The sequence below is a fragment of the Montipora capricornis genome, chromosome 4 (assembly GCF_036669925.1).
Source record: "Montipora capricornis isolate CH-2021 chromosome 4, ASM3666992v2, whole genome shotgun sequence".
NCBI lineage: Eukaryota > Metazoa > Cnidaria > Anthozoa > Scleractinia > Acroporidae > Montipora > Montipora capricornis.
The window spans coordinates 3039381-3051880 of NC_090886.1; the positions used below are offsets into that span (position 1 = coordinate 3039381).

General features: G+C 39.8%; 1 protein-coding gene across 1 annotated transcript in view; it reads left to right on the forward strand.

Moving 5' to 3' along the window:
* LOC138045211 (myeloperoxidase-like) overlaps window positions 1–12500 on the forward strand; it is a 37852-nt gene that overhangs the window by 24224 nt on the left and 1128 nt on the right. Inside the window, exons 4-8 of the mRNA XM_068891624.1 lie at window positions 1159–1762; window positions 6782–7030; window positions 7410–7582; window positions 9953–10248; window positions 11073–11634. Coding sequence (XP_068747725.1) covers window positions 1355–1762; window positions 6782–7018 — 645 coding nt within the window. The 5' untranslated portion in view covers window positions 1159–1354 and the 3' untranslated portion in view covers window positions 7019–7030; window positions 7410–7582; window positions 9953–10248; window positions 11073–11634. The remainder of the gene's footprint in view (window positions 1–1158; window positions 1763–6781; window positions 7031–7409; window positions 7583–9952; window positions 10249–11072; window positions 11635–12500) is intronic.

The following is a 12500-nucleotide window of genomic DNA, read 5'->3' on the forward strand; positions in this document are numbered from 1 at the left end:
AAAGCGAGTTTCTTGCTGTGTTTCAAGCTTGAATCGAGCTTATTCCAGATAGATGCACTTAATAACTATAACCCCAAACCTCACTGTAATTCAAATTTATCATTAGTTTGTTAATAATAATGAAATATCTTGTCGAGTTAATTCACATTTATTTTTGCATCTTACCTCAAGGCTATCGTTTTCTAATCAGTCGGCCGAGAATAAGGAACTGAATATTGAAAGTGCATTGCATAATTAACTATCCCTGAAAATTTGAACCCGATATACCTGATAACCTCTGAGCAATGAACTTTAGAAATTTACAAGAAATATCTGAAATCATTAGCGCCTTTGCCACCCAAGAATTTATCAGTTTTTGATGCCTAATAACTGGCTGGTTATCAAAGCTAAAAGGCTTAAAATTGGAGATTGAACTAAGTTTAAGTAGTTCTTTTACGTTGTAAGGTCAATATGCCTTTTGTAAGCAAACTCGTATGTTAATGACAATGTGAACACTGACGTCAGCAAAGATTCCTTTATATGGACAGCCTTTATGAATTTCTTCTTTCTATGAGATCTCTAGGTGTGATGTGAAAGGAAAATCAAACGCAAAATGAAAGGAACAAGGTGGCGAATCGATATTGTAGACTTTCTGGATGCTAGCACACAGAGAATTGGCACTCAACTGACAAATTCTTAGCTGTGGACCGATCGAATGCAAGTATCCTCTTGCAATTTATTTAAAGAACTTTCAAAATATCACAGATGACCATAAATCATGAGATGCACGATCAAGGTCTCACGATTTTTCATTTATTACATACTTACTCCATAGCTTTGTTTTCATAGCAACTTCCGTATTGCATTCGCTAAGCTATTTATGCATTTGTCATCGACCAATCAGAAACGCGATATTCTGTTGAGTATATAATAAGGTTCCCTGTTTAACAAATGTAGTGTTGTTGAATTTGGAATCGACCACAAAGCAAAATTTGAATTCCACGGCCGCGCTATGTAAATCATACCACAAAGCAAAATTTACCAGTGAGTCACCTTACTCTCAACTATTATAAAGTCCCTACCCTTCCATTCAGTAATTGTAGCTAAGCGATACTTATTTCTTTTCTTATCGGTTAGTGGAGTTGTCAATTACACGTATTTGGGGCTTTTTCTCCACAGTTCTCTCATCGGTATTTTCCTGATTGTCAGCACGAATGAGGTGCCTAGGGTGCAGTCGTCTGAGGCTGCTGCTGAACTAACCCTTGCCACACAGGAAAACTGCGATTTACTGGAGGACCGGATAGCATGCTTAATATTTCCTTATCGCACATTTGACGGGAGCTGTAACAACTTATGCAACGTATACACATCACTGATGCGTTTTCCAGGTTTACTGTTGCCGACTGCATATGACGGCGATAACTTCGAACCAAGACAATTTTCATCTTCCTCAACTCCAGCTCATCTTAAACCCCTCCCGAACGCAAGATTTGTCAGTGTCGGAGTGTTTCGATCCAGCGAGTTCGACATCAATGGATCATCTCCTAGAGCTTCTCATCTGGCCATGACCTGGGGACAATTCTTAGATCACGACGTCACCTTGACAGAACTTGCACAGTTGCCCGAGGGAGTAAGTTGTGGAACTAACAATGCCAAGTGTCCTACCGACAACCCAGACGTCCGCATCGGAATTGATATCTATCCCGCTTTTGCGCTCGGAGGACTTCCAACTGCGCGGTGTATTCCACTGAGAAGATCAGCAAGGAGCCAACAGTGCGAGCAGGTGAGTTTGCGCGTTGAATTATTTCATACTTTGAAGTCCTGTTGACTGATTCTCGAGCAGTCAATCAAAATGTCGCTAGCATTAATTTGCAGCCATTAGTGGTGTACATCACTAAAATCAAATCTACGTTTTATCGGCTCTTGCTCAAAATATTTAGCTCCTGTAGTTTCCTTTTTTTTGCATATAATTGCCCATGTTGATTTACCAAAGTGCCAATAGTCTTTTCCTTTTTTCCCAGGAGTATTTTTTTTTTATTGAAGGAACTAAGCGAAGAAATTGTGACGCAATCTAATCGAATCCCTAATTCCGTAATAGATTGCTAAAAAATTTTAAATCTTTCTCCATATTGAGCCAATATTTACCCAAGTATTGGGGAAATGTTGACCCTTGACTCGTGACGCTTGGCTCTTAACCTGAAGAAGATAATACAGCTCATTCACTTAGCGACGAGCGCCATGATTTTAACCCAAGAAAAAGAAAACAATTTTGTATACAAATAGCGTTTACTTTGAGAAACCAAAACGATTGATATATTCATTCATATGATCAATTTGCTGCGTCACAAATCTGAAAATAATAGTATTCAGGAGTAGCGTAACCAAACAGAACTTCAGTACTGATCTGAAAATAATAGTATTCAGGAGTAGCGTAACCAAACAGAACTTCAGTACTGATCTAATCAGCAATATAAATATTACAGAAAACCAAAGAGAGCAAGGCCGATAGAAACTTATTGTTAGATGACAATGCTGCCTCAAGAACGCAAGAATGACCGGGTACTTTGCAGTTATTCCACGGTGTGGAATATTTTATATAAAGCTAATATGATTTTAAACCCTGATTAAATTAATAATAATAATGATAATGATAATGATAATGATAATGATAATGATAATGATAATAATAATAATAATAATAATAATAATAATAATAATAATAATAATAGACCGTTTATTTAACCACATTGCAGCTTGAAACTGAATTAATTGAATCGCGGTTTTCACGGATCAAGGGAAAGGTTTTTCGGATCGTGTACTGGTTCAGTTTTAGAAATTAAAATAGTCATAACCACATTTCCTAAATCAGCCCGCGGGGTTTTTTTTAGTTTGCAAAAGAGTTTATCCAAACAAAAATGTACCATTAAATCTCGTTTTACCTCACATGGAAAGTGGATCAAATCGAAGGGCAAAACCACCTGTCGTTTGTTCACACGGCTTCTTTCACTTAGTGCTGATTTAATCGGCTCATTTCATTGTTAGCGCTTGTTGTGACTGGCCTACTTAATTTTAGTTTAGGGTACTCGTCAGAAAACGAGGTGCCCATTCCTAGCGTGCAAGTTTGACCTGTCTTGGAGCCTCCACAGGCTCCGCAAGCTGAAAATACGTGGTGTATGCGACAGTTTGTGTATATAGAGAATTGTGTGGGAAAATCACCGATCGTAAAAAAATTGTATAAATAACTATCTCATTTGAAATAAAGTTTTCCTACCTCAAATGTGTGACAAGTCAACAACGGTCGTGTTGCCAGCGCGCGGTCAAATTCAAATGGACCAATCAGAATTGAGGGTGAAACCACCTTGCGAGTTTCCGTTGTTGACTGCCCGGTCACAAGCCTCTGAGGAAAGCCGAAGAAGTGAATTTTAAGGCAAAGTTTTCGTTCGTCACGAGTCTTTCGGCCGCCGAAACACACGTATTTGGAGTGAAATTTATTGGGCTTTATGGAACTGTTGTTTTTATTTCGATTCGGGACTTTTCCTGTTGAGGAGAAAACGATTTGTGGAGTGAGGTCTGGCCGGCGATGGATGGAGTTACCTAACCTGCGATCAGGCCCATGTTTAGCTTCGCCCATATGTTCTCTTATGTCGTCGTTCGCTAAAATTGGGCCTGACCAAAAGTCTCTCAAGAATTCCGGACGGTCGGCCAAATTTTGGCCGACCAAACTCGTGATCTGATTGGCTGTTGAAACGCCGGAAGTGAAAATGCCTTCGTGATTGCGCGGAGCTCTCGCGAAGTCCTCGAGACTAATCCGCCATAATTGTACGAAAAAATTTGCTCCCTTTTGTTCTTACAATGCCGTGGACGGTGCAACTTGATTTTATTTGTATAAATGGAGATATGCCATCTGAAACATCTCATAACTTGTCCAGAATCGGGTTTGAATCTCTGGAACGAGTGAAATTAGCGATTCCGTTGTCGAGCTCTGTGGCCATGGGGTTGAAAGTACTTTGGCACAAACTTCCCTGATGTTTTGAAAGCTAAATAGCTGGTTCTCAGTTTCAAATGGCAATGAAAGCCGATGCATATTGGTTTCCTGGATGAGACAAGGGACATATATATCAACAGGAGGAGATGCTGATAAAATCGCAAGTTACACGAATGCATGTTTTGAATATCTGTGTATCAAACGGCGCGCTTTATTTATTTACTGTACATGACACGGTTTGTTTGCACACTTCATAATATTTCCAGTTGATTTAACTTTAAACTCGCACTCCAGAAACTAAAATGGCATGTTTCCAGAGAGATCAATTGTTGTACAACAATAAAATAAACTTTGCGAGTCCATCTTACTGTCCGTACTCCATCAAAAAATTAACAGCCAAACTTATCATGATTTTACTGCGCGCAATTCTAGAAATACACTGCAACTGAAGATATTACCCGAAAAAATCACCAAAGAAACCTTCATGGGCAAATACGTTAAAGGAATAATGTATTTCTCTTTTTTTTTTCTTTAAAAATCTATTGCCAAACCGTCCAACGACAAAATGCTAGGTTATCTCAATTACAAATTAAGATGTCAAGCTTAAAAGATTGCATATTCAGTGAAGTTCGGAGGGAGAATTACACCGGCCTTTGCCGCAATATAGTCGTCGAAAACATTCCCCATGCTTTAAATGTGTTTTTCTCAAATTAAAGCCAACGGTAACTTTCGAATTCGTTTACAATATTCCTCCCACGGTAATTAACTCTGGTCAAAACAAAATTGCGTGAATCTGCCGTTCACGCGTGTATTGGTGTAATGGAAGTAAATTTGATTGGCCGATGAAGGACATGTCAATCAATCAAAAAAAGTAGGCGGAAGGAATTTCGAAGAGGAATTTGGTCAGGCTCTATTTTTCGTTTCGCCAACTCCACAACACGCGAAACTAAAATAGAGCCTGATCGCAGGTTAGGAGTTACCGGCCTTCCTATTATTTCAGTAACGGCCTTCCGGATGACTTCACTAAACGGCGTCAGAATGGCTCAAAACTCCGCAAAATAGACAAGTTGGTCACACATTTGAGGTAGGAAAACGTTATTTCAAATGGGATAGTTATTTACACAATTTTTTTACGATCGGTGATTTTCCCATACAATTCTCTATATACACAAACTGTCGCGTACACCACGTATTTTCAGCTTGGGGAGCCCGTGGAGCCTCTAGAGCGATCATGGCGTTTAGGCGAGAAAAAGTGTAAAGCGTTTTTAGCAACTCGTAGAGACCCGTTTACACATGCGATTTTTGCCGCAGCAACTTGACGCAAATTTTTCGCGTTCAAGTGTAAACCGGTTGCGATTTCAATGCGATTTGACGCCGCGAAAAACCGCGATTTGGGTGCAAGTCACGGAAACACAGTAAATTTGAACAGCATTTTCGCAACAGCGCAGGCGCATACGCTTTGTCTTCAAAGCGGCAGCTCAAAACGGCTATTTTTGGGTTGACTGATCTGTTGTTCTAACTTTAAACTGAGCTTAAGTCTCTAGAGACAATTTAATAAAAAAAGAGAAAATTGAAACATAAACTCCGGTAAATGAGCAATTAATGAAAAAGAAGAAGAGCGACGTTTCGACCTTTCCACGGTTATTTTCAAGTTCAAATTCAAGTTCATGAATAAGAAAGGTTTACAGAAAACCAACAGATACTGGGCTGGTTCTGCACTACTATAGCCATGCACGTTGATACGAGGTACAAACACTCTCTGTTAAAAAAAAAATGCTGAATCGCGCTTTTAAACTTTCTTCAAACTGGCATTTTTTTCATCAAGAGTGCGAGCGACTCAAGATCTTCACATGTTTGCATTACCCAGAGCCCCTCATACAAAACAACATCAGGTTTTTGTCGAAATGAAGGTGACGAAGAGCATACGCTCCCCGCACTAAGTAGGTGAAATTCCCGTTAGAATACCCCTGCCCTTCAAAGTTCAGAGATCAGCAAACAAACTACGTGAGCAACTTAGTTATCTTAGCGAAAGAAAAATACCAAAGTACGTCCTGTTTTTACAAGCTGCAAGATCGATGAAAGATGAGCTCAAAGCTAAGGAACCTAAACCTACAATTGTCAATCAGCAAAACGTTGTATATTTCTTCAAGTGTGATCTGTGTGATGCAGATTATGTCGTCTTTACAAGCCGACACCTACACCTACGTGTGGAGGAACTCAAATGATCCTTAATCGGCAACCATGTAAGGGAACAACATGAAAACGAGCCACATGAAATCGCGAAGAACTTTAGGATTCTGAGAGAGTGCTCAAACAAGTTCTATTGCTTGATTTTTGAAATGTTTACAGTTGCACAACACATGGATAATTTTACCACGATTCCATCAGTGCCGGTTCTTCATTGGTCGCTATTTCTGCGCCATGACGGTGCGTGACAAAACCTCTCGAGGGGTCCCTCGTGATTCTACATTGAAAAATCGCAGCAAAATTGCATTAAGTTTCGAGCAAGTTCGAAACTATTGCGATATCGCGGCGTCAAGTCGCTGTAAAATCGCAATGAGATCGCAACCGGTTTACACTTGCGATGTGTGAATTGCAACTTCAGCGCGACAAAATTTGCATCAAGTTACTGGGACACGGGCCTTAACAGTAAATGAGTGCAGAAAACATGTCTAAATATTGCTAAACCTGCGAAAAAGGGTCCAAGAGAGGAGGGGGAAGGAACAAGGAATTACGATTCTCCCTCTGTCCGGGGTTTGCTCCTTAGACGAGTTATAAATGTTTTTTTCTGTTTTTGTTTTTTTGTTGTTTTGGTAGATAAATCTGATCACCCACTACATCGATGGATCTCAAGTGTATGGTTCAGACAGCAAGACAGCGGAGGAACTTCGTGACAGAAATGCAAACCTTGGATTTTTGGATGTGCAGCCCTTTGTAACGGGTGAATCCAATTCACAACCTATCCTTCCGCTAGAGGATGAGGAAGAAGTTTTCTGTAGGTCCCAGAATCCAGAAACAGAGCCCTGTTTTTTAGGGCTGGTGACGAACACTTGAATGAAAACCCGGGTAAGTTAAACTTTAGAGGTCATCTCAATTAGGGGGATCTTTGAACTCCTTTAAAGACAAAAAGCCGACGCAGCAGTAGGCAACTCGAAGGTTCCATTTTCAATAGCTTTTACCGTTGTTACGGCAGGGAGGGGTGGGTGCCACTACTATCCCGTTACTTGCACAACTTCTCGCCAGTAACTGACTGGTACTCATCAACCTCGTCTCCAGGGTCTTCTCGGCTTTCAACATGGCGGCTCGAGCTTAGAAGAGACCCTGGACCTTTGGAGCGCACGTGCTGATACGGCCTGATTCGAATTAGTATCATTCTTTTAATCTTGATCGCCACTTTTGGCAAGGGTTCATTGACATGTTTATGTTTCCTTCATTTCATTGACAGCTTTAACGGCGATGCACACCGTATGGGTTCGTGAACATAACCGTATCGCCCTCGCTTTGCACGTCTTGAATCCCAAGTGGGATGACGAAAGGCTTTTCCAGGAGGCGCGTAAAATAGTGATCGCGGATATTCAACACAGCGAGTGGCTTCCCTTGTTCTTCTCCAGATCGATCGTAAGAAACTTAGCATACATAAATCAATATGAAATACGTATACAATGGGTGCCAGAAGAAAAAAGCTACTAAAACTTCATCTCTACAACGTTGTTTCGTGAGCTGTTAGACTCACTCATCAGGACACTCCTGATTGCTAAGGTCTCTAATACTAACGGATAGACTCATCCTTGATCTGTTGCTCTAAATATAATTCTCATGGAGTAGCCTATTCCCATAACTACGAATTATTAGTCATTATTGTGTTTTATAGTTCTTGAGAAATTTGAGTCTTGAGTCTTTGTTGATTGTATTAGTAGAAACAGAACGTCGCACGATCTTCTCCAGCGTACTATTCAGGATTAATTGATGTTTTCAAAATATCACAAAAATGGTAGCATTCCCTACACAATGGTTATTAATTGCTCAAAGGGAACCTCCACTTAAACAACAAAATAACTTTAAACAACAGATCATAATGTTTACAATTAAAATTGTTCCAACTTTTTCCAATGAAAGCGTTTGTATCTGGAAAGAAACGAATTTCAAACCCCTTGTTTTGGTTTTCAAATTTCCCGGCGCCGCCATCTTGAATAATTGTGACATGTAGTGGTTGCCCTATTGTTCCAGAACAACCGCTCTTTGTGTCAGAAGTACAGCGCAACCACGACACATCACAATTATTCAAGATGGCGGTGACCGTGAAATTTGAAAGCCACAACAAGCGTTTTACAAATTCACTTTTTTCGTATACAAACGCTTTCATTGGAAAAAGTTTGAAACAATTTAATTGTAAACATTATGCTCTGTGGCTTGAAGTTATTTTGTTGTTTTAGTGGAGGTTCCCTTTAAAAGGAATCTCGAAGGTCTTCTGTTTTCTAGATCGTCTTCCAGGTGTTCCTTTCTTTAAGATTGAAGAAAATAGCTGCTTTTTGGGTCCAAAAATTCTTTGATTGCATCTGACGTCACGGCGGCCATGTTGGTGAAAAGAACAATAACGTAAAAGTCTTTTGGGAACTTGACTCCATTTTTATGCAAAATTTTAGCTTCAGATATCTATTGTTCTGGCACCAACATGGCCGTCTCATCACGTGAATGCAATCAAAGAATAGATGGTTTGCAACCAATCTCCAGAGACACAGATAACAATGCTGCAATGTACAATTGCTGGTGGACGAACAAAAGGAGCTAATGAGATATCTTTTGTTTTCGTCCACCAACATGGCGGAGATGACGTAACGTGAGTACCACTCCTCAGGAAGCTTACGCAAGGACGACTACGACACCTTTTCAGACCGTTGTCTAAAAATGGTATTTCCCGATATGGTAGTAAAATCGTTCGTAGTGGGAAGTGTGTATAATCATTCCAGGATAAAATTGTCGGTGTGGTGTGGTGGTCGATGCGGATGATGAAAATTTATCGTTAGGTGCTGGAGTCTTTCAATTAGGGAGCTTTAGCAACGACAACGCCAACGGCAAAGAGCACGTCACAAATTTGCATATTTAGTGGGGAAAAAAACAATAGGTTTGCACGCCCTGCGCACGTTCGTTTTTCATTTTTGTCCATTTTGTTGCCGTCGTCAGCAAAACTACAACATGAAATAGCCAAATCTGAGGTTTTATGGAGGACGTCAGCACTTGGAGATAAATTTTCATTTTCTCCCCTAAATCAAGCGTGACTCATATCGATTTCATTCTTGAGGGACTGCTACGCCATTGTCATGTTAAAAAGCTTTGAATAGTCACGAAGTGATTACAATAACGCGAATTTATGTTTTGAGATGACGTTCTCGTTGCCGTTTCCGTCGTAGTTGCTAATGCTGCCTATTATCTCAAATAGACCATTTTATAGTTCAGATGCTTACTTACTGGGCCTTTGAATAAAAGAGAGGCTGGATTTGACCTTGCTTTGATACAAACCTCTTTGCTTTTCTAGATCTTATGCAAGTCATGTTGTTGTAATGCTAACGAGTTTATTTTCGTAAGAAAAGCTGTGAGGTTTGTATCAAAACAAGGTAAACTCCAGTCTCATTAAACCCATTGTTTTGTAACGTTCTCATAGCCATGGTCGTAATAGTGTCAGCTCATTAATGATTCATGAGCCGGTGATTTCCCTTATGAATAACGCGTGGCTTCGTCGGCAGAATTATGCATAAATTCACCGCCGATCAAAAAGAGTTTTATTCCCACAAAAACAAAGAAATATTTTGAATGAATAATAATGTATATTGTAGGACGTTTTCAACAAACCTCTAGAGACACCAATAACAACAGAGAAATGTACAACTTCTGGTGGACGAACAAAAGAAACTAATGAGAGATCTTTTGTTTGTCGTCCGCCATCATGGCGGTGATGACGTCAAGTGAAAACCTCCTATATTTTCATCGCAGATGGAAGCTGCAGGCATTTTACTGGAACCAGCCGGAACGTTCTTTACAAGATACGACCCTCATGTTTTTCCAGACATATTCAACAGCTTCTCTACAGCGGCACTGAGAATGGGTCATACCTTAATTCGAGGCGACTTTAGGCTCGACGTTAGATCACGGAGGGCTGGTAACGATCCACGACTTGAAGTCAAAGATTTTTTCAATCCAACTCCATTGTTTCAAGAAATCAATGGCCAAAACCCTTATGAGTTAATAGTGAGAGGATTGACACAGGATCGCGCACGCAATATTGACCCGTAAGATATTGTTCGTTTTTTGGGGAACAGGGGAAATTGATTTGTAATCACTCGAATCAAAGGAAAGAATGAATGAACAATTTATGTAACGTAGTTATAGGGAAGATATCTGTTTACAAACATTGCTTTTGTTATTCAAATGTGTACCAAATACAGAAACAAAGACCCTTTGTTTCGACAGCCAATGAGGCTTTGGGTGGCATATTAATGGCAATAGATGACATCAACGATATCTTCGCTATAAGGTAGTGTTAGTATTGGTTAGCATTAGTATTAGTGATGGTGTTAGTGTTGGTGTTAGTGTTAGTATTAGTATTTGGAAGCTGCAGTAACAGTGGCAGGAGTAGCTGCTGCAGTAGCAGTAGTAGTAGCAGAGCAGCATTAGCAGCAGCATCAGTAGTAGTAGTAGTATTAGTAGTAGTAGTAGTAGTAGTAGTAGTAGTAGTAGTAGTAGTAGTAGTAGTAATAGTAGTAGTTGTTGTTGTTGTTGTAGTAGTAGAGCAGTAGTAGTAGTAGTAGTAGTAGTAGTAGTAGTAGTAGTAATAGTAGTAGTTGTTGTTGTTGTTGTAGTAGTAGAGTAGTAGTAGTAGTAGTAGTAGTAGTAGTAGTAGTAGTAGTAATAGTAGTAATAGTAGTAGTAGTTGTTGTTGTTGTTGTAGTAGTAGTAGTAGTAGTAGTAGTAGTAGTAGTAGTAGTACGTAGTAGTAGTAGTAGTAGTAGTAGTAGTAGTAGTAGTAGATATTCTCCATTCGCATTTTACGCCTTTAATATTAATTGAATTGAGATAAGTACTTTACCTAAGATTCCATTTTGTTTTTCCGTAGTATATTTACCCCCGCAGTAAGAGAGAACCTCCTAATCGAAGGACCAGGAAATGGCATTATTGGTGATCTTGCTGCTATAAATATTATTCGTGGGCGCGATCATGGCTTACCAGGATATATCGAGTTCGTCAAGGCTTGTGCATGGCGGCCCGCACATTGGCAATTTTCGGGATCTACGCAGCTTGATAACCCAAACGCAAGTAGATCGACTGGAAAAAGTATACGAGACACCAGCGGAAAATGGACTTGTTCGCTGGCGCGATATCTGAGTTTCGTGTGAGAGGAAGTGCCTTCGGTCTAACTTTTACATGTATTCTCACAAGGCAGTTTAAAAATCTGCGCTTTGGTGACCGCTTCTGGTATGAAACAGACGCCTCTAAAGTGGGATTCACTATGGACCAGTTGACCCAGATACGAAGAATTACCATGGCAAGAGTATTGTGTGACAATGTAGACGGTCTGGACCGTCACAACAGCCAACTCAATGCTTTCCGAATACCAACCAGCTACCGTAGATGCTCTCAAATGCCTTCTGTAAACTTGGCACCCTTCAAGGAAGAAGGTATTGTGTCTTTTTTTTCTTCTCTTTTTATTCTTTTAGTTATGTTCTTCGAGTTTGATTATTTGGTAACTAACGCTTTACAAGAACAACCAAATGATTCCCAAACAAATCCTTGCAAGTATCATCGATCCTTACAAGTATCATCTCTCTTAACAACGAAGTCAATAGCAGTGCGACTGCACGACTTGTTCAAAAAACAGCAAATTCAACCTGGCTCGGCCGCAGAGCCTGTATAGCACTTATGTCCATTTATGCAGTTATTTTGTCAAACATCCTTAAGTCCTGTTTAAAAAGGAACCTCCACTGAACAAAAGAAAATATCCGTAAACCACGGATAATAATGTTTACAGTGAAAGCGTTTGCATCCGAAAACGCTTGTTTTGGTTTTCAAATTTCCCGGGCGCCGCACCTTGAATAATTGTGACGTGTCGCAGTTAACTTATGAAACAAATGAAAGCTCTTTGTGCGAAAACATTCGTAAGGGCAACCGTAACACGTCACAAGTAGTTATTCAAGACGGCAGCGCACGCGAAATTTGAAAGTGAAAAATTCAACTTTTTCGATAAACACTTTTTTGAAAAGAATTGTCAAGCAAACCTTGTTTTCTTCGATTTAAAATCATTCATTAGTCGGAAACCTTGCTTTTCTCCTAACTTTGAAATCACTCTTTTCTAGGAATACAGACAGTTATAATTAACGCCACAAAGGTTCCCTAAACTCTGTTCTCGAAGTAAAAATAGACACCCGATTTTTATCCTAACCTAAACAACGCTAAGCCTAACACTTAACTCATTGTTGAAAATGTGAAGCAAATGCCAAATGCTCAGACTCAACGAGACACTGTGACGCTTAATTATAAGAATTGG